The sequence below is a fragment of the Staurois parvus genome, unplaced genomic scaffold, assembly GCF_062004578.1.
Source record: "Staurois parvus isolate SC_StPar_1 unplaced genomic scaffold, SC_StPar_1.0 ptg000234l, whole genome shotgun sequence".
NCBI lineage: Eukaryota > Metazoa > Chordata > Amphibia > Anura > Ranidae > Staurois > Staurois parvus.
In genome coordinates this window covers 5,086,724-5,109,864 of record NW_028318030.1, presented here as the reverse complement: position 1 = coordinate 5,109,864, position 23,141 = coordinate 5,086,724, and the positions used below count along the sequence as shown (strand labels likewise).

The following is a 23,141-nucleotide window of genomic DNA, read 5'->3' as shown; positions in this document are numbered from 1 at the left end:
GCAACCATAACCTGAAAGACGTGGAAGAAAGCGAAAAACTACCATTCAAATGGATAGAAGAATAGCCAAAATGGCAAGGACTCAGCCAACAATTAGCTCCAGGAAGATCAAAGAAGATCTAAGGTTACCTGTGAGTACTGTTACAATTAGAAGATGCCTATGTGAAGCCAAGCTATCTGCAAGAAGCCCCCGCAGAGTCCCACTGTTGAAAAAAAGACGCGCTGAAGAGGTTACAATTTGCCAAAGAGCACATTGACTGGCCTAAGGAGAAATGGCGCAACATTTTGTGGACTGATGAAAGTAAGATTGTTCTTTTTGGGTCTAGTGGCCGGAGACAGTTTGTCAGACGACCCCCAAACACTGAATTCAAGCCACAGTACACTGTGAAGACAGTGAAGCATGGTTGCGCAAGCATCATGATATGGGGATGTTTCTGATACTACGGTGTTGGGCCTATTTATCGCATACCAGGGATCATGGATCAGTTTGAATACATCAGAATACTTGAAGAGGTCATGCTGCCTTATGCTGAAGAGGAAATGCCCTTGAAATGGGTGTTCCAACAAGACAACGACCCCAAACACATCAGTAAACGTGCAACATCTTGGTTCCAGACCAACAAGATTGACGTTATGGGGTGGCCAGCCCAATCCCCGAATCTTAATCCAATAGAAAACTTGTGGGGTGACATCACAAATGCAGTTTCTGAGGCAAAACCAAGAAATAGAGAAGAACTGTGGAATGTAGTCCAATCATCCTGGGCTGGAATACCTGTTCACAGGTGCCAGAAGTTGGTTGACTCCATGCAACACAGATGTACAGCAGTTCTCAGAAACAGTGGTTATACAACTAAATATTAATTAAGTGATTCAAAGGAAAGCAAAATCTTCAAACATTTTTCAGTTTATATAGTGAATGTTTGAGTTTGTAAAGACGAACACAAACACAGCTATTTTTTTGAACAGTCTACTATTCACTTTTCTTCAATTTTGTTTAGAGGAACAACACAAATTTGATATATTTTTCTTCACGTTTTGATTTGGAATAGAATGTGTAGTGTTCCCAATGCATTTGTGTGTATAGAAATAAAAGCTATTAGAAGGATTTTGAGCTTTATTCACTTTTTTCAACACACTGCTATTATTTTGAACACAACTGTATATATATGTAAATACACACACACACACACACATATACATATATATATATATACACACACACACACTTGCATACATATACACAAATGCATATACATTGCTCCAAAAAAATTAAAGGGACACTTTGAAAACCACGTCAGATCTCAATGGGGAAAAATATCATGCTGCATATTTATACCGATATGTACTGCGTAATGTGTTAGGAATGTAAGGATGCCCCATAGTTTGATGGAAATGAAAATTATCAACCTACAGAGGACTGAATTCAAAGACACCCTGAAAATCAAAGTGAAAAAATTATGCAGCAGGCTAGTCCATCTTGCTGAAATTTCATTGCAGCAACTCAAAATGGTACTCAGTAGTTTGTATGGCCCCCACGTACTTGTATGCATGCTCCTAATGAGACGACGGATAACGTCCTGGGGTATTTCCTCCCAGATCTGGACCAGGGCATCACTGAGCTCCTGGACAGTCTGAGGTGCAACCGAGCGGTGTCGGATGGACTGAAACATGATATCCCAGAGGTGTTCTATTGGATTTAGGTCATACAAGCGTGGGGGCCATTCAATGGTATCAATTCCTTCATCCTCCAGGAGGACCCCAGGACCCACTGCACCAGCATAGGGTCCGACAATGGGTCCAAGGATTTCATCCCAATACCTAATGGCAGTCAGGGTGCCATTGTCTAGCCTGTAGAGGTCTGTGCATCCCTCCATGGATATGCCTCCCCAGACCATCACTGATCCACCACCAAAAGGTCATGTTGAACGATGTTACGGGCAGCATAACGTTCTCCACGGCTTCTCCAGACACTTTTATGTCTGTCACATGTCCTCAGCGTGAACTTACTCTCATCTCTGAAAAGCACAGGGCGCCAGTGGTGGACCTGCCAATTCTGGTGTTAAATGGCAAATGCCAATCGAGCTCTATGGACATCGGGCCCTCAGGCCCCCCTCATGAAGTCTGTTTCTGATTGTTTGGTCAGAGACATTCACACCAGCGGCCTGCTGCAGGTACTTTTTTAGGGCTCTGGCTGTGCTCATCCTGTTTCTCTTTGCACAAAGGAGACACCGATGCTGCTGATGGGTTAAGGACCTTCTACGGCCCTGTCCAGCTCTCCTAGAGTAACTGCCTGTCTCCTGGAATCTCCTCCATCTTCTTGAGACTGTGCTGGGAAACACAGCAAACCTTCTGGCAATGGCACATATTGATGTGCCATCCTGAAGTAGTTGGGACTGCCTGTGCAACCTCTGTAGGGTCCAGGTATCACCTCATGCTACCAGTAGTGACACTGACCCTAGCCAAATGCCAAACTAGCAAAAAACAATTAGAAAAGAGGAGTAGGAAAAAAATGTCAGTGGCCTCCACCTGTAAAACCATTCCTGTTTTAGGGGATCGTCACATGGTTGCCCATCTAGTGCTCCTGCTGTTAATTTCATTAACACCAAAGCAGCTGAAACTGATTAACAACCCCCTCTGCTACTTCACTGACCAGATCAATATCCCAGGAGTTTAATTGACTTGATGCTATACGCCGATTAAAAAGTGTTCCTTTAATTTTTTTGAGCAGTGTATAAAACACTATATTGCCAAAAGTATTGGGATGCCTGCCTTTACACGCACATGAACATTAATGGCATCCCAGTCTTAGTCCGTAGGGTTCAATATTGAGTTGGCCCACCCTTTGCAGCTATAACAGCTTCAGCTCTTCTGGGAAGGCTGTCTACAAGGTTTAGGAGTGAATCTATGGGAATGTTTGACCATCTATCCAAAAGCACATTTGTGAGGTCAGTGTTTTATTGGGTTAAGGTCAGGACTCTGCAGGCCAGTAGGACTCGCCCATCCATGTCTTTATGGACCTTGCTTTGGAGACTGGTGCACAGTCGTATTGGAAGAGGAAGGGGCCATCCCCAAACTGTTCCCACAAAGTTGGGAGCCTGAAATTGTCCAAAATGTCTTGGTATGGTGAAAGCTTAAGAGTTCCCTTGACTGGAACTAAGGAATCAAGCCCAACCCCTGAAAAAACAACCCTACACCATAATCCCCCCTTCACCAAACTTTACACTTGGCACAATGCAGTCAGGCAAGTACCGTTTCTTGGCAACCGCCAAACCCAGAAACGTCCATCACATTGCCAGATAAAGAAACGTGATTGGTCACTACAGAGAACACATCTCCACTGCTCTAGAGTCCAGTGGCAGCATGATTTACACCACTGCATCCGACGCTTTGTATTGCACTTGGCAATGTACATCTTGGATGCAGCTGCACAGCCACAGAAACCCATTCCATGAAGCTCTCTATGCACAGTTGTTGGGCTAATCTGAAGGCCACACGGAGTTTGGAGGTCTTTAGCTATTGACTCTTGGCGACTTCTGCACACTGTGCACTTCAGCATGTACTGAACCCACTCTGTCATTTTACGTGGCCTACCACTTTGTGGCTGAGTTGCTGTTGTTCCCAGTTGCTTCCACTTTGTTATAATACCACTAACAGTTGACCGTGGAATATTTAGTAGCAAGGAAATTTCACAGATGGACTTATTGCACAGGTAGCAACCTATCACAGTACCATGATTGGATTCAATGAGCTCATGAGAGCGGCCTATTCTTTCACAAATGTTAATAGAAGCAGTCTGCATGCCTAGGTGCTTGATTTTATACACCTGTGGCCATGGAAGTGCTTGGAACCCGAATCCAAGGATTTAGTTGGGTATCCCAATACTTTTGGCAATATATATTGCTTCTAAAACTTCGCCTAGGATTTTTCACCACACCTCTGTAAACATATCAAATGTTTAGATGTAAAGCAATCAAAAAACCAAAAAATTAACAAATTTGTCCAATCCTCAAATGAAATCTCAAACATCCATTAATAAATTATCCACCACTGCAGTGATTCTAGAATTTTCTACTTCCATCCAAGGGTTGCATGCCTCACCCTGTGTTCATACCACACGCTCACCTTCTTTTATTGACCCAAATGTCATATTAAGGTCATAACATTCCTTTGGCCCCTCCATGGGCTATTAGGTATCCGCTCTTCTTTGGGCTTTTATCCTCCACCTGCAGTACTCCACCAGCCTTATTCCACTCTCCGGTAAATGTACATACAAATACAAAACGGGACTAAAAACTCTCCGCATACTCTTATTATTTTCATTAAAATTCCAGTCAAATACACTCACATTAAAAAAGCACCCAAAGTGATTTGTTCACAGCATACGATAGCACAGCTTATGGTAAATACATCCACATCTTCATGGAGGCCGCTTCCTACGAAAGTGGTTGGGGACACTGGAAGTGGTAAGGGACACTGGAAGTGGTCAACTCGGAGGCGCGGCCACCCCTCTGGACCTAATGCGACAGTCACTGACACAAGGTCCAGAAGTCTGGAGACATAAAGCCTCTCATCTACCCATTAGGTAGGGTATTCCTCCATACCTCACAACCTCGCCACCCTCAGCCCATGTAACTGTCAAAAACACTTCTCCAAACCCATGTATGCCTTCCTTTCCCTCACCAACTAAATGGTGGGGAAACAGGGAGACCTCTTAAAAATTAGTTATGAAACAATTGAGATCAAACTCAATGTTGAGTCCTCTCCCAAATAATACCTTAGTTTTATAAATCCAAAAGGCTTTTCCCCTATTAAGCTATCTCATATTCCCCCCCCCCCCTCCAATGCTTCTCAACCTTCTCTATTGCCCAAAATTTAAGGCCACTCATGTTCTTATTATCACATTCTCTGAAGTGTTTTGATACTGAGTGAGTTCTAACTTCCTTTTGAATACGAATATGTTCCCTTACACGTACTTGTAATTGTTTAGATGTACACCCTACGTATTGTTTCTGACAGGGACATTCCAACATGTATACTACTCCCTCAGTTTTACAAGTAATGAAATCCTTTAGATTGTATTCACTACCCGTTACTTGTGCTACACGTTCTACCCTTTTTTTCTCATTCACTTTTGTAACCTTATAGCCCCTGCATCCTCCACATTTATAAAAAACCTTTCAACCACGGGGTCAATGTTCCCTCCTGTTTCCTTGAGAGAGGTTTAAAAAGTCCCAGAGCTAACATATTCCGTGATGTCGGTGCTTTCCTATGTGAACAAAGGACGAGATCGACGAATAGGAACCAGTGTTTTATCCATTAGTAAAATGCCCCAATATTTCCTAAAAATCTTTTCTATGTCTTTATATTGGATATTACTGGAGAGTTGAATAGGGCTGATGGAGTATTGGAGGTGGAGGATAAAAGCCCAGAGGAGAGCGGATACCTAATAGACCATGGTGGAGCCAAAGGCATGTTATGACCTTAATACGACATTGGGGTCAATAAAAAAAGGTGAGCATGTGGTATGAACACAGGGTGAAGAATGCAACACTTGGATGGAAGTAGAAAATTCTAGGATCACTGCATAGTGGTGGAGGATTTATTTATGGACATCTGAGATATTAATTTGAGGTTTTGACAATTATTATATATTTTTTGTTTTTTTGATTGTGCTACATCTAAAAGTTTGATGTGTCCCCTCTCTCAGCACCATACCTCCAACAAGTTTCAGGCACAGTGGGATAAATACAGTGCAGCAGTGTTGGGGTGCGGGACCGCCAGGTTATGATTTTATATCCCGGTCTTGAAAATGTTTGCATACAGATGATTTAAAGTAGATGATCAAGATCTTTCTCTGCTCTGCCAGGGTCCAGCATAGTTGGAATTCATTTTCCCATTTGCCTAGACCCAAAATGGGGTCTGCGAAGATTCTGTGAGTAACAGTATGTAAAATAGGAAAAGATCAGGTCTGGAAATCTCGCCAACCCAGCACTGCTTTTCATAGGTAGTCAACAGTCTCGTAAAGGAAGAGTGCATCAACTGAGAAAGTTGAAGTGTTTGAAAATAACCTAGGTCAAAGAGGTTTTGGTCTAGGCGCATCTGAGGGCCATAAGCCAATTGGAGTCTTTGATAAAATGTGTGGCAGAATACATTTCTTGGTGGCATAGAGGCAGAAAAGCCAGTCAGGACATTTGTGCGGTAAAGTTTGGGTTGCCCAAAATTTGATAGTAAGAGGCCAAAGCTGGGGAGATACCATAGATGCAAAAGGCCCTAGAACGAATTTGCCAGGTGGCTGCTGCAGTGGGATGTTGAAGCACTGTGGGCAAGGGAAGCGTGGGACTCCAAGGAAGAACAGCCAAAGGCAAAAGCAATGCTGCTTGTTCCATGGTGACCCATTGTTTCAACTTCGAGGTCCTGCACCAGTCTAATACTCTGGTTCAATGAGTTGTGGTTTGATTAAGGCAGGCATCTGGAAGAGCCATATTGTTATCTGCCTTACACCTATGCAAGATAGAATGTTTAACAAAAGCCAGTCTGAAGTTCCAGACAAAGCTACTGAGTGGACAACTTTTTAACTTTAAATTTCTATGGATACAAATCAATAGAACTCACTGACTGGTTCCTATATGACACAGCAGTTTATCTACTCCTGACTTACACTAATATATGAACATTATTCAGTGAGGAATAGAAGTCCTTTTTAATAGTCTGTAAGTTTTGCTTTGTGCTCATACCTGCAATCGTAAAAATTCAGAGCAAACAATAGTGTAGAGCGTGGGAAGAAAAAAAAAATCAATATTCTTGTAAAATACTCGTTTGTGCTAGTGGAATAAAAAGCCATCTGGATATTCAGAAAACTTACCAGTACCAGTAATAGCTGTAACCTTCTGAGTTTTTCTCAGCTTTTTAGCAATTTCTTTTAAGAGTGTCTCAATGTTGTCACATGGCCCTTCCAGTTCATAATGCTGCACATATCTGAAAAATAATAAACAGTGCACAGAGTAATTGCTAGCTTGGTCCACTACCTTACCACAAACCAAGATACGCTCGTGCCATTCATTCATCTCTAGAAAGTGGGTGTATTACAGTGCGACGTGTATGGCAAAAAAATGCAACAGGAGCTATTTTTTCACGTCTTGCGATGCATTGACACGCTGTTCATTTTTAACCACTTGCCTTCCAAAGGATTTACCCCCCCTTCCTGACTATGCCATTTTTTTTCAATACGCCACTGTGTTACTTTTTTGACAATTGTGCAGTCAGGTAACGCTGCATCCAAATTAAATTTATGTCCTTTTTTTCCCCCACAAATGGAGCATTCGGTGGTAATTGATTGCCTGTGAGGTTTTTATTTTTTGTGCTATAAACAAAAAAAGACCAATAATTAAAAAAAAAAAAAAAAAAAAACTATTTTTGACTTTTTGCTATAAAACAGTGAAAAAATGTAAAGAATCAAATTTCGTCATCAATTTAGACCAAAATGCATTCTGGTACATGTCTTTGCTAAAAAAAAATCCCAATACCTGTAAATTAATTGGTTTATGTGAAAGTTATAGTGTCTGCACATGGCAGTGTATATATCTTGGAATTTTTATTTACTTATTTATTTTTCTACTAGTAATGGCGGCGATCAGTGACTTATAGCAGGACTGCAGCGGGCATTCTGACACTGGGGGGGGGGATTGACTGTGTTACTGACATCCCCAGTGACACTAATACAGGGATCAGTGCTAGTAAAATGCACTAACACTGTACTAATGACACTGGGCAGGAAGGGGTTAACATCTGGGGCGATCAAAGGCTTAACTGTGTGCTGTGTGTTTTACCGTGTTCTGTGCTTTACTATGCAAGCACACTGCTTTCTATGGCTCTGCTATGCAGAGCCATAGAAAGCAGCGTTTTGGAACTGAGAGGGAGAGATCTGTATTGTTTACATACAGACCTCTTCCCCATCAGCGATACTCGGCGATCCCTGGGTGCCAGCGGGAATCACCGTCCGGGACCTGGAGATCGAGAGCTGAAGCCGTCAATGGCGGCGTGGGTAGGGCTTGCGCGACGAAATACAAAATCATGTATAACTATACACGTGATTTTGTGCAGCCCTGCCACTCTGTAGCAGTAGTTTTACTACAGGACGGTCGGGAAGCAATTAATAGGCTCCCTAATGCAACAACCCTAAACATACAAAAATGCACTGTGTTCTGGTTTTAATAGGCCCTAAATACAAAAGCCACAATTACTTATTAAGGAAGTCAGGAGTTCTTGCCTTCTGTCACACAAATATGTCAACAGGTAGAATCTAATAAGTTTCCAAAACTATGCTGATGTTTTTAAAGATAATTTAAAGTGTAATGTACCGTAAAGCTTGGGCTTTTTCCGTTTTGGATAGAGTAGAATGGGTAAAACTAATTTTTTTTGTTGTTGTCTAGGCCCCATTAGGGAAACCTCACTTCACTTCCTGTCCAAAAGGCACAACAGGAAGTGAGAAAAAATCTCTACAAAGTAGAAGGGAAGTACCATCTGTCACAATCATGCACACAGAGATGGGCGCGGTCATCCATTCTGCTCCAAACATCTACATTTTGGTATCTCTCCCCAAAACACATCAGTCTCCCTCCTCCGATTTCCCCCCTCCCTCAGGAATGCAAGCAGCGTATGATGCTGAGCCCTGCATAACAATTCTTCTGCCTAAAAAGGTAGTGAAGATACGAGTTGATGTTGTGTAGAAAAAAGAAGTGTTTCTTTTGTGTTCAGTCAGACAAGTGAGGACCGTCTTAGATAGAACATCTATCGGACAGAAAGCAAAGGAGAATCTCGCGACAACAACAAAACCCAATGCGAGACCAGAAATCCCTTTTTTAGCTCATCAGACTTGAAACTGCTTAACTCCAGGCATTTATTTGACAAGTACTTATTTACCTAAACTTCTTTCTGTTATCTCTTTGCTGTGCTGTTGTGCTCTGTATATTTATATATACAGTTGTGTTCAAATTAATAGCAGTCAGACATCACTAACCTGATCAATCACTGTTTTTGGTAGAAATTATATTTCTACATGGCAAATAATTTACTAACAGGTGTAATAGAGTAATAGAAATCCAATAGACCCAACAGTCATGACAAGCATGCTGCTGATTCTGTGTAATTGAATCACTAATTGAAAGGGGCATGTTCAAAATAATAGCAGTGTGGAGTTCTATTAGTGAGGTCATTCATTCTTTGAAAAACAGGTGGCAATTATTGCTTTTATTTAAGGAAGGAAGGCGGCAAATGTTGTACATGCTGGTTACAGTGCATTTCTCTCTGAAATTCTGAGGAAAATGATTTGTTCCAGACATTGTACAGCGTACCTTGACTAAAAAATTGATTGGAGAAGGTAAAACATATAAAGAAGTGCATTAAATGATAGGCTGCTCAGCTAAAATGATTGCAAATGCTTTAAAATGGCAACCAAAACCTTTTTGGGTCTAGTAGCCGGAGACAGTTTGTCAGACGACCCCCAAACACTGAATTCAAGCCACAGTACACTGTGAAGACAGTGAAGCATGGTTGCGCAAGCATCATGATATGGGGATGTTTCTCATGCTATGGTGTTGGGCCTATTTATTGCATACCAGGGATCATGGATCAGTTTGAATACATCAGAATACTTGAAGAGGTCATGCTGCCTTATGCTGAAGAAGAAATGCCCTTGAAATGGGTGCTCCAACAAGACAACGACCCCAAACACATCAGTAAACGTGCAACATCTTGGTTCCAGACCAACAAGATTGACGTTATGGAGTGGCCAGCCCAATCCCCGAATCTTAATCCAATAGAAAACGTGTGGGGTGACATCAAAAATGCAGTTTCTGAGGCAAAACCAAGAAATAGAGAAGAACTGTGGAATGTAGTCCAATCATCCTGGGCTGGAATACCTGTTCACAGGTGCCAGACGTTGGTTGACTCCATGCAACACAGATGTACAGCAGTTCTCAGGAACAGTGGTTATACAACTAAATATTAAGTGATTCAAAGGAAAGCAAAATCTTCAAACATTTTTCAGTTTATATAGTGAATGTTTGAGTTTGTAAAGACGAACACAAACACAGCTTTTTTTTTGAACAGTATAATATTCACTTTTCTTCAATTTTGTTAGAGGAACAACACAAATTTGATATATTTTTCTTCATGTTTTGATTTGGAATAGAATGTGTAGTGTTCCCAATGCATTTGTGTGTATGGAAATAAAAGCTATTAGAAGGATTTTGAGCTTTATTCACTTTTTTCAACACACTGCTATTATTTTGAACACAACTGTATATCTTAGTTAAATTTTTTCTGTAAATATTTTTATTGCACCCATTTGACCTTTTAGTAATAAATCTTTCTTTCTGAAAGTGTTGAACTGTTTTTATAGCTCTGTATTGCAATTTACGAATTTCTGCCTCAAAAGAGACGCTGCTGTGTTTGTTTAACCCTCTGCATAATCGGCTTGCGATGACCGTATTGTGCGGACGATTATTTCAACCATTGTAGTGTTTTAGCTGATAGCGCCGAGTTTCCGCTTTCTCTGTACCAAAAGGAGGTGGTGGCAGTGTGAAGGGTTAATTGCGTAATTAACCTGACCCAGTAACAATCCCTCAGGCTGCCGGTACATTGTTCTGTGCTCCATTAGCTGGAAAATTGTTGTGCAGGGTACAGCTGGGTGTGGCATTGTTACGCACGTGACAGCACGGTTTTAGATTGGCTAGTCGTTCGGTCCCGAGTTTAGTGAGAAGGGCTGGGGTCTGACGCCGCGTCCGTCACACCACCTAATGACATTGTCAATAGAATAGGTGTTCCTATTGTTCTAGTGACAACTATAAAATTTTTGATTTCCCATTACTTCTGTCTTGGTGAGGTTGTCATCAGAGCAAAAAGAGACAGACAGCAATAAAAAAAACTGATAGGGGTTTTACACGTTAATAAAAAACTAAGAAAAAGTTTTGGCTATAAATACAATTTATGTTTTATATTCTATTTATATTCAATTAGTCTAAACAAGCAGATATCCCTCTCAGCCTGAGGCTGAAGAAGCAGCAAAGTTGCTTTGTAATGCCCAGCTCCATTGCTCAATAGTGATCCCAGGTGACTCCCCAGTGCATCCAGTACCTTCTTCCCTTTGCCGATGACCAAGGCAAGGCTCCCAGGTTGCCCTTCTGTCCTCTGTTGTTCCAGAGGCTGCCTGATTGTCATGCTGAGCTTTCTTTCTACAATTGTGAATGTATTTAATACTTTTTAATAAAGGTTTTTCTCTACACGCTATACGTGGATGTTGCACTTCTCCCTTGCCTCTTGTCTTTATACTAAAAACAATTTTGAGCCCGGCCCTACCGTGGAAATGGACCAGAACTGGAGCAAGCATCTTGGTGAATACTCATGGAATTGAGTATAGGGTTAGTGTAAGCACCCTGAACTGAAACGGTCAGTCTCCCAAAATGGAGTGCAGAAAATGCTGATGACCTGGAAAACGAAATCGTGAACATATGGCCTGTGATGCAGAAGCTCCTGAACCTCTGAGGGTGTCCAAAAATAGAATGAATGCCTTATTTGAGTCCGGGAAACATGAATAAAAATATGAACACCTCGTGGGTAATGTCCCTTGGTATAGCAGACCATGGAGAGTGGTATGAATATCTCCAAGACATGGAGGGGACCATGGAAGGTTTATGGATAGAAATTGAACAGAAGGAAGTGAGCAAAAGTTTATTTTGTAACCCTGGAAAACTACCTTGGTAACCCCATGCATGAGCGTCTGTTAACACCAAGAGTCATCCCCCCATGTTTCTGCTGCACAGGACTTCACTGCAAACTTGAAACTCTTGGCCTGCCAAAGCTCTTTCAGGAACAGGAGGCATAAGACCTGGATGGATGCACTTCATACCGTGGAAGGAAGGGGCCGATTTGTGTGGTTGAATCTCATCTTCCAATCCTGAAAAGATATTCTCTCAACCCCCAAAAGGTTATTCGATGAGATAGTCCAGCGAAGCCCTTAACAACTTGTCTCTTATGAAATAAAGCACATTTTAAAGTTTGATCTGCCAACAAACACATTTAGCTAGAGCATTCTCTGTATCTGGACTGACAGGATACTGATGCAAGACAGCACATGACTAGTATCCAGCACTGCATTGCAAAAACAAAATTATGGCTAGGGTCAACTCCTCAGTACATCTGACAAATTGCTGGTTAGCATCTGTAGTAGAAAAATCTCTGCGCAATGATTTAGGCCAAACCCATAGGCCTCTGAGTCAGCAAAGCCAGTACTAATGAAGACTGAAAGGTCAATCCTCACAAAGAATTCTTTAAATGGAATAGGGACTCTAACCACTTATTTGTGGGATCCTTGAAAAATCCTGCACAAGAGTGGTTGCAGCCCTGATAAATGGGAGCACCAGAAGGTTCCATTCCCAAAAGGATTTATGCACTTTTGCATTTAGAAGCTTTTTAAAAGATAACCTCAGGAGACCTTCCCAAATGCCCAGAATTCACAGAAAAATAGTAAATTCACTAAAAAAGGCTACTAAAATACCGCAGGAGTTATTTTATCAAGTCATGCGGTATTTTAGTAGTGAAAAGCATGCATTAATGTTTCAGCTGTCAGCGGGATTCCCACTGACAGCTGAATGTAAAAGAAAGAATTGCCAGCAATGAAAAAACAGGGGCGGGGTCACATACATGATGGCCCCGCCCCTTACATATTTAAGAACTGCCAAACCAGTTTCTGAGCAGACAGGCGGGGGCCAGCGATGGTGGAGGAGCGTTTCTCTATTCTTCGGAGCGGCGGCAGCGGACATCGTGATTGACGTTGGATCTACTTTTCTTAAAAGGACTCGTCAAAGAATGACTCCTGTCTTTTTTTCAACACTACAGCTTTTTTTTTGTGAATGGGTAGCGGTACCATGTAACCCATACTCATTCACGTGGGGGGGGCGGGATCTGGGGGCCCCCTTGCTAAAGAGAGCTTCCAGATTGCGATAAGCCCCCCGCCCGTAGACCCCCACAACCATCGGCCAAGGGTTGTGGGGAAGAGGCCCTTGTCCCCATCAACATGGGGACAAGGTGCTTTGGGGGGAGCTCCCCCTACTCCAAAGCACCCCCCCATGTTAAGGGCATGTGGCCTGGTATGGTTCAGGGAAGGGTTTGCTCCCCCCCTTTCCTGACCTGCTGTGCTGCATGCTTGGATAGGGGTCTGTTGTGGATTTTGAGGGGGAACTCCACGGCATTTTTTTTTTTTTGGCGTGGTGCTTCCCTTCAAGATCCATACCAGACCCAAAGAGCTTGGTATGGATGGGAGGGTGGACCCTACGCCATGTTTTATAATTATTTTTTAATTGCGGGCAATTCTTTCTTTTACATTCAGCTGTCAGTGGGAACCCCGCTGAAACATGATGCATGCTTTTCACTACTAAAATTCCACATGACTTGATAAAATCATACAGTATTTTAGTAGCCTTTTTTAGTGGATTCAAATGGGTTTTTTAAAAAAAATGCTATGCGGTATCCTACCATACTCAGATGCGGTAGTATACTGCTTAGTGAATTGTGCCCTGGATATGGAACGGTAAAAAAACGCTTCTAAACGCAAATGCTTATAAACGTGGTAAGCCGCATTTACACGCATTTGGCGCTTGAAACGCTGATAAAATCTACTCCTGAACACAAGTTTGCTGCGTTAAAAAAAACAACTGTAAACTCAACTGCCTGTAAACAACAGAGTACATGGACACATAGGAAAACATTAGGGAGAGTTCAGGGGCTGCTGAAAAAAAAAACCGCAGAAAAGCTCCTGAACGTGAGTTTATCAGATGCAGTGTACATGAGCCCTTCAAGCCTCATCACTTAGCAATGGCAGAGAGTCTGGCAACTTAGTCCTCCTCAAGTTGTTGCAGGGATTTCAAAGTAACCCATAGGTCTACATCAGAGAGCCCACAAAGGGTGAGACAGGGCCCTTAATACCTTTCTTCACAGGTTTAGCAATATTGCAGATGAACTAAGTAAAGTGTGACATCAACACTTCAATACATATAGTAAAAACTTCCACTGTGATAACATCAGGGCCCAAAACACCAGACGGGAAGAAAGAGTGTTCAGATACACAGGCTAAGGCTGATCACTTAGGCAGGAATTTACAAGTATCAGAAAGGGCAATGTCCCTCTTTAAAAGGAAACTATACACTTCAAAGGCAGCAAGACCAAACCCCTCCTATGTCCTAAAACAGAGAAAGTTCCCCTTTAAACGCAGAGCCAGGCATGCTGGCAACTAACAAAGGACTGTTTAGAAGCAGTACAAGCCCACTCAGAATGGCGAGTTCCAATGGATTTCCAAGGGATTTGTGGAACCAGACTGGGGCAGTCAGGCTCATGCACAAGCACTGCTTTAGCCCCAGGAGCATTAAAGTGAAGGTAACCCCCTTTCTGGCAGCTTTATCACACATAGCAGTGAGTCTCCAAAGACAGGATTAGTACTTGCTGCAACTGCCCCGGCCCTGGAAAGTGCATCTGAAGTGACCTTTTACCATTGCAGTCAGACACTAGTAACAGAGCCTAGTACCAGGTACTTACATGGGTGTACTGCAGTGATCAACCTGCAAAATTGTCTGTGCTCAGTGGATAAATTGATAGACTATCCAGGAGTAGAAAGGTCTGTAGTGAATCTACCAGCAACTGTTGACTTAAGAACGACATCATGAAATTACAAAAACAACAGAGCTGGAAAAAGATACTCATCCTGCTAGACATACCAAGCTAAATTATGGCATGGCTGCTGAAGGAGGGGTTAGTAAACTAAAGCTAGCCTACAGTATTTTCCATGCTCCTTCAATGGATGATATAGAAAGTAAAGCTACACTTTATGTTTTAAACAGATTCTTTGATGGGATTTAGTTGATTGACTTTTTACCTAATTTTTAGGTTACCGAGAAGTAACAATAAGGGAATATAATTACTGCGTTTTCCATTCTCACCTGTGTTGGGGGTAATTATTTAGGGTATAAAGAAGATAATCCGCAATGATATCCTCTCCCACCAAATGATCAAGAATTGTTCCTTTGAAGAAAAAAAAAAAAAGAAAAGATATTTAACTTTAGCCTCTTACAAAGAGCCTATAAAACAAAATTTACAGACTTCTATTCTGCAGTGAAAATCCCAGTGTATGATCAGACTTTACACAATGATTTATTCTGGTCTTGGAAGTAATATTCACAAAAATCATGGAAGACCTTCCTCCATAAACCTATGCTTACAGCATATCTAGGTATGGTCAATATGTAAAATCATTCATTCACTTCCACACTGAATTTCAATTATTTCTAGTCTACTTCAATTAATCTGAATGATCTAAAAGTTTGTAAATTTACTTTGTGAAGAACCCACACATATTTACTTCCTTCTTACTTCCCACTTCTGCGACCCATAGTCACTATGCCCTGTGATTAGGCACTGCTGTGGTACACATTTCACAAGAGCCTGTCTTCTGAACTACGGAGGTGCTAGGAGGAGGAGTTTCAGAAGGTGCAGTCAGTATAGGAATCAATGGTTGCAGGCAGTAAGGTACCATGGGATATGTAGCCCTTAGAAATCAAAATTGAAAAGCAGAGGAGAAGCTGCAAAGCATGCAGGGAATCCAGGAAGTCGTGTGAAAAGATGGTCAGCAGACAGGCAGAACTCACAACATGAAAGGATATTTTTCAAGTAAGCAACGCCAATGTTATAAAATGAAAGTGTATGCAGACCATAGATTTCCTTTAATGTTTCCCTCATTTAAACATAACAGATACAGTGGCAAAAATAATTATTCTATCTTTGCAGATTTTGTAAGTTTGCTCACTTACAAAGAAATGAAGGGTCTAAAATTTCTATCATAGGTGTATTTTAAATGATATAGACAGAACATCAACCAAAAATCCAGAAAAAAAACACATGATACAAATGTTATAAATTGAGTTGCAGTTCAGTGAGTAAAATAAGTTTTTGATCCCCTACAAACCAATAATTCAGGCTCCTACAGACTGGCTATCTGCTCATGTGTTACACAGATTAGTCCTGTCAACTTAAGAAGGTGCTCCTAATGACAACTCATTATGTGTATAAAAGACACCTGTCCACAAAATCTCTTTCTTCTATTCAAACTTCACCACCATGGGCAAGACCAAAGAGCTGTCAAAGAACATCAGGGACAAGACTGTAGACCTGCCCACGGCTGGAATGGTCTACAAGACCATCAGCAAGAAGCTTGGTAAGAAGGCGACAACTGTTGGAGCGATTATTCGCAAACGGAAAAAATACAAAATAACCACCAATCGCCCTCGGTCTGAAGCTCCATGCAAGACTTCGCATCATGGGGTAAGGATGATCATAAGAAAAGTGAGGGATCAGCCCAGAACTACACGGGGAGAGCTTGAATGATCTCAAGGCAGTTGGGACCACAGTCACAAAACAAGCCACTGGTAACACAATTCGTAGCCATGGATTGAAATACTGCAGCACCCGCAAGGTCCCCCTCCTCAAGAAGGCACATGTACAGGCCCGTCTGTAATTTGCCAATGAACATCTTAATGATTCAGAGAAGGATTAGGAGAGAGTGCTGTGGTCAGATGAGACCAAAATTGAGCTCTTTGGCATTAACTCAACTTGCCGTGTTTGGAGGAAGAAAAATGCTATGACCCTAAGAACACCATCCCTACAGTCAAGCATGGAGGTGAAAACATTGTGCTTTGTGGCTGTTTCTGAGCTAAAGGTACAGGCCGACTTTGCAGAATTGAGGGGCCAATGAATGGGGCCATGTATTGTAAAATCTTGGATGAGAACCATCTTCCCTTAACCACAACAGTGAAGATGGGTTGTGGATGGGTCTTTCAGCATGACAATGACCAAAAGCATACCTCCAAGGCAACAAAGGAGTGGCTCAAGAAAAAGCACAAAAGGGTCATGGAGTGGCCTTGAGACCTTAATCCTATAGAACATTTATGGAGGGAGCTGAAACTTTGAGTTGACAAGCCACAGCCAAGAGACCTTAAGGATTTAGAGAAGATCTGTAAAGAAGAGTGGACAGAAATCTCTCCTGAGATGTGAGCAAACCTGGCAACCAACTACAAGAAGCTTCTTAACTTTGTGCAAACAAGGGTTTCTCCATCAAGTACTAAGTCATGTTTTGCTTGGGAATCAAATACTTGTTTTACTCACTGAACTGCAACTCAATTTAGAATATTTGTATCATGTGTTTTTTTCAGGATTTTGGATGATATTCTGAATCTATCAAATAAAATACACCTATGATAAAAATTATAGACCATTCATTTCTTTGTAAGTGGGGAAGCGTACAAAATCTGCAGGGGATCAATTATTTTCCCCACTGTATCTCATATTTTTTCTTTACCAAACAAACCATAGTCCATGCTTGGAAAACCCTGTCCCTTTATCAGAGCTTTTTGCTGTGCAATCTGCTGCTACCATTTTCTGACTACAATACATATAATACAATCATTCTATGGATTCCAGTCTAGTTAAACAGCATCAACATCGTGATGAAGGAGGAGTGTGTAAGTTTAAATTAATACCCTTTCTGTATTAGGCGAATATTAGTGTGATGTTTTCACTGCTTTGCTTACCTTTTTGGATGCCTGAAACATGGCGGCTGCTACAAAACGTGTTTCATAAGTTGCTATCTCCAAGACATCATTCTTGCTTTAACATTTTGAGATTCTCTAACTTGGGCTTGGCAAAGGACTACTGAAGTGTCAGGTAACCTTACCTTATACTATGGGGAGATTTACTAAAACCGGTGCAATTAGAATCTGGTACAGCTGTGCATGGTAGCCAATCAGCTGTTAACTTTAGCTTGTTAAATTAAGCTTTGACAATACAACCTGGAAGCTGATTGGTTTATATGCAGAGCTGCACCAGATTTTGCACCATGCATTTTTAGTAGATAACCCAGTGTAACTTAATAGCTAGTCTTTTTATGGTACTTTTGTAGAACCGTTTAATAAAAGCATTGGTTTACCCCGGCACTCAAATTATACTACAACATAGAACATGTGCAGTGCTCATCTCTGCACACAATTATATGAAGCTTATTTGTCTGTTAGACATTTCCAACTCAGCAACGACTTCTGTTCTACAAAATGGCATAAATGGTAAGAAAACATTGGCATTAACTTGGTGAAGCGGTAAGGGTACAAAAGCTCTCTCCCACCAGCTTATCAAACTGACAGACAGTATTCAAAAAGAGGATTAATTTTGTTTGTACTGGCTGTTTATTATTTAATGTTTAAAGGGTTAGTTCACCTTTAGCAAAAACTGGTAATGCAGATAAGGGGCGTCTGTAGATAATACCAAACAGTGCAGCTTTGACCAAAGTAAAGTAATGCCCTTGCTATAGGTGTTGGCCATTTACATAACTCATCAAGCCTGAATGAAAACTCCTAGGACATTGCTAGGAGACTCCTAGCTGTTACTGTTTACTTTCACCATCACACGAGTGAGCTCTCAAATGCTGAGCTCAGAGCTACTGAATCAGGAGGGAGAAAAGGCAGGTAAGGAGATTTGAATCAGAGAAAAAGCTAATTTATGTGATGGTGAACAGTAACAACTAGGAACTAGCAAAGTCCTAGGAGTTTTCAGATCAGGTTCATGGAGTACAAAAATGGCCTACACCTATAGAAAGGGCAATATTCAACTTTGGTCAAAGCTGCACAATTTGGTTTTATCTACAGATAACCCTTGACTGCATAAGCATTTTTCTTATAAAGGTTAACACCGCCTTTAAGTCTGTGACTTAATACTGTACTTAAAAATGTGATGTGTTATGACATAGTTTCAGAACAAACATTGTTTTACCACATAGCGCCAATTTCATTCCTGTCTCAACATTCTCAATACGTGGGGAGAGAACACCAGGTGTGTCCAAGAGGTAGATTAAAGGATTTTCAGATACCTGCACAGGTATATAAAAAAAGTAATGAGACATCCCTCTTTTTATCAGAACTACAAACAAAATCAGGAATACAAAAGCAATAAAAGTGAGCTCTCTTAAAAGGTAAGCAGCTGAACATCCAAGGAAACCAAATAAAACCTTGTCAAAAATCGCATAAAAATATAATGTGCAGCGCTAATCAACAAATAGTGGTATCATATAATATATCATAAAATATGTCCCCAATAATGAAAACAGCCAGTTTTGAATATGAATATATAGTGATATACAGCTTCCAGTCCAGTGGTGGTGCTCCCTGTGTTAAGGTAAAAAGTGCGCACTAACCAGAAGCGTAATAAGATTATGCAGTGTATAAATCATACAGGTCCACTTCACTGGTCTGGGTCCGGACTGGAACTCAAGTTGGGTTCTCCTTCGGGTTGGTATAGGTAAATAGCCCTCAGTAGGTGTAGGTAGATCCAGTAGGCCAGAGGTCCCCTTTAAGGGATAGGTGGGTGGAAGATTCCTGAATTACAGGTGCTTCCCTCTCTGGGTCTGGTGGACTGGTGGCTGGATCACAGCAGGGCTCTGAAAATAATGAAGCTCCAGATCCTCTGCTCCCGCAGCAGCTGGCGGTCACTTGCACTCCAGTAAGGAACTGTTTCTCCGAGTCCTCACATCCAGTGAAGGACTGTGAGCTCTTCATTGAACTTGATGTCATCAAAGAACTGGAGGTAGTGATATAATGAGAGCTCTGCTTCACTCACAGCCTGACAGTCGCACTCCGATGACGTCACCTGCACACGGCGACCCAGAGCTCTGCAGGAGCAGGGGATCTAGAGCTTTATTATTTTCAGAGCCCTGCTGTGATCCAGTCACCAGTCCACCAGACCCAGAGAGGGAAGCACCTGTATTTCTGGAATCTTCATCCACTTATCCCTTAAAGGGGACCTCTGGCCTACTGGATCTACCTACACCTACTGAGGGCTATTTACCTATACCAACCCGAAGGAGAACCCACCTTGAGTCCCAGTCTGGACCCAGACCAGTGAAGTGGACCTTTATGATTTATACACTGCGTAATCTTATTACGCTTCTGGTTAGTGCACAATTTTTACCTTAACACAGGGAGCACCACCACTGGACTGGACTGGAAGCTGTATATCACTATATATTCATATAAAAACTGTCATTGGCTGTTTTCATTATTGGGGACATATTTTATGATATGTTATATGATACCACTATTTGTTGATTAGCACTGCACATATATATTTTTATACAAACAAAATCAATTAGCATTTATTAAACTGGACTTAAAGTGGCTGTTAGGCTCCATGCACACGGGGTGTTTTGATAACGCTGGTAACGTTAGCTGTGTAAAGTCACGTTAAAAATATGAGTTTTTCAGCGTTTTTGCGCTAGCATTTTGGCGCGATTAGCACCGGTTCCCTGCGTTTTTCCGTCGTTAGTGTTTTTAGCGGGTTTTCTTTGGTTAAAAAAAGTTCCAAACCGCCGGTTTGCGGCGGTTTACTGCGTTTTTCAGTGTTAGAGAGTTTTTACAGCTAAAAAACTCCTCTAGAAACCAGTGTGTGATATCAGATCCCTGCCCCCTGGAAACCGAGAAAATTCATCTGATCTGTGTTTTTTTGTATTTCAATGGTTTTTATTAATTTTAAACAGTATAAAACAGAGGCAACAAAACACGCCCACGCAGGGGCTATCAATTGCACCGATAGAAAATGTATAATAGAGCAGACAACGCTCTAATTCCAATAAGGCAAAACGCATGCCCGCGCAGGGGCTATCAATGGCACATAGGTTACAATAACATCAGTGAAACTCAGATTATTGCAACTAAAGACAGCTGTCCACTGTCACATCAAAACAAACAGAAAAGGAAAGAAGAAAAGCAGAGAAGAAAGAAAGAGAAAAAACAAAAACAAAAACACACACCAGAGAGCAAGGGTCCATGAGCGCCAATACAAAACTCCATCACCTCCCTACACTGGCCGGGGGGAGCGTGGGAAAGGCATATTGCAACCACGGTTCCCATATTTTCAAAAATTTATGTTGAGAGTCATTGCATATACTCGACATCTGTTCATTGAGCATCATAGTAGTCATACGATCCCGCACCCCCTGAAAAAGTACAAACGGACTCTTCCAGGCCTGGGCAATTGTCCTAGTGGCCGATAAAAACAAATAGGAAGCCAATCGCTGCTGACGAGCCAAGAGGCCCGGTATGGGGCAATGAAGCAAAGCATACCGAGCATCCCGGCGTATGGAGAGATGAAACAAAGTGAAAAGGAGGCCAAACACACGAGACCAAAAACGAACCAACCTCGGGCATGACCACCAGATATGCAGTACATCTCCACGATGGCCACAGCCCCGAAAACATCGATCACTACAGGCAGGGTTAGCCTGGGCCAAACGAGCCGGCACCCAATACCAACGAAACAATACCTTATAGGCTGCTTCCAGCGTGGTCGTATTAAACGAACATTTAGCTATGAGTGACCAGGCTTTATTCCAGTCCTCCGGATCCACAGCCACTCCCAGGTCACGTTCCCACTGAACTACATATGAAAGAGAAGTGTGCGACGAGCATCTGTTCAAAGCTGCGTAAAGAAGGGAGATAAGGCCCGGGGCGCCCGGACACTGCTGGCAAAGCCGTTCAAAGGCAGATGTCTGATATGGGAAAGCAGAAGTGGCCCTCAGCGAGAGTAGCCAGTGCCGCAATTGAAGGTACCGAAAAAATTCCGCTGGGGGAACATCCCGAGACTCCCGGAGGACATTCCAGGTGGGAAAGGACCGAAAAATCAAAAAGTGTCGCACCTGTGAGAAACCATGAGCCACCCACCAAGAAAATGCCCTCGGGTGATCTAGACCCGGTGGGAAAAGAGGGTTATTAACGATTGGAAGCAAGGGCAAGAAAGGTGACATCAGGCCACTGGAGTAACGTACCGAGTCCCAGACTCGTAGGCCATGGAGCAACATCGGACTCAGCACCGTAGGGCGCAGGGCAGGGGGAAGCCATAGAAGTGTCGATAGTGCGATAGGGGCACAATTAGGCAGTTCCAGCAGGACCCAGAGAGGAACATCGGAGGAAGCGTGCAACATAGACAGCGGGGCAATTTGGCTCGCCTGATAATACTTAGTTACATTGGGTACCCCAAGACCACCTTGGAGTCTATGAGCAAAGAGCGTATTTCTAGAAACTCTGGGATGCTTATTGGCCCAGATAAAACGCATAAACTTCGCCTGAAGCAACCGAAGAAAATGAGGGGGAACTTGCACTGGGAGGGTGCGAAAATAATATAACAATTTCGGCAAGATGGTCATTTTCACTGAATGAACCCGTCCTATCCAAGACAGGTGCGGAAATTGCCAGGAATGCATAAGAGAAGATAAGGAGCTAAGCAAAGGATAATAATTTGCAGCAAAAAGGGAGTCATAGGTGGGGGTCAAGCGAATGCCCAAGTATTCAAGAGAAGAGGAAGCCCACCGGTAAGGGAAGTGGGATTGTAGGCGCGAAACCAAATCTGAAGCCAAAGTAATATTGAGAGCAACGGTTTTATCCAAATTAATACGTAGACCCGAGATCAAGGAAAAGCGCTCAAGAACCCGTTGCAAATTAGGAAGCGTCGTCAGAGGATTAGTAAGGGTCAAGAGGGCATCGTCCGCAAAGAGGTTCAGCTTAAACTCCTGTCCCGCGTATGGAACCCCCGATACATTGCAGTCGGTCCGGAGCGCTAAAGCCAGTGGCTCAAGCGCCAGGACAAAGAGCGCCGGGGACAGCGGGCAGCCCTGCCTCGTCCCTCGCCCAACAGGAAAGGGATCCGAGAAATACCCAGCGTATTTAACGGAAGCCGAAGGAAAGGAATACAAGGCTTGAATCCAAGAGAGAATAGAATCCCCGAAACCCCAGCGAGACAGCACAAACCGCAGATATTCCCAGGATAGAGAATCAAAAGCTTTATATATGTCCAAGGACAGTAAGAATCCTGGGATTTTCCGTTGTTGCAGAAAATGTATAAGATGGACCACCTTACGGACATTATCACCCGCCTGCCTCCCGGGATCTGTGTTTTTTTGGAGGCTGTAGAGGAGTGAGGACTACAGGTAAACAGGTACAGCTTATGTTGGGAGGATTTGCTTTATAACTGTATCGCCTAAAGCTAATCACTATAGCGTGCATA

At 42.4% G+C, this 23,141-nt stretch overlaps 1 protein-coding gene across 2 annotated transcripts in view; it reads right to left on the bottom strand.

Annotated features, from left to right (window-relative positions):
* Nucleotides 1-23,141, bottom strand: part of MTG1 (mitochondrial ribosome associated GTPase 1) — an 85,420-nt gene that overhangs the window by 32,619 nt on the left and 29,660 nt on the right. For both annotated transcript variants that reach the window (XM_089680023.1, XM_089680024.1), the window contains exons 9-11: nt 18,861-18,957; nt 14,987-15,068; nt 6,862-6,974 (exon numbers count right to left, since the gene is read on the bottom strand). In XM_089680023.1, coding sequence (XP_089536149.1) covers nt 6,862-6,974; nt 14,987-15,068; nt 18,861-18,957 — 292 coding nt within the window. The remainder of the gene's footprint in view (nt 1-6,861; nt 6,975-14,986; nt 15,069-18,860; nt 18,958-23,141) is intronic.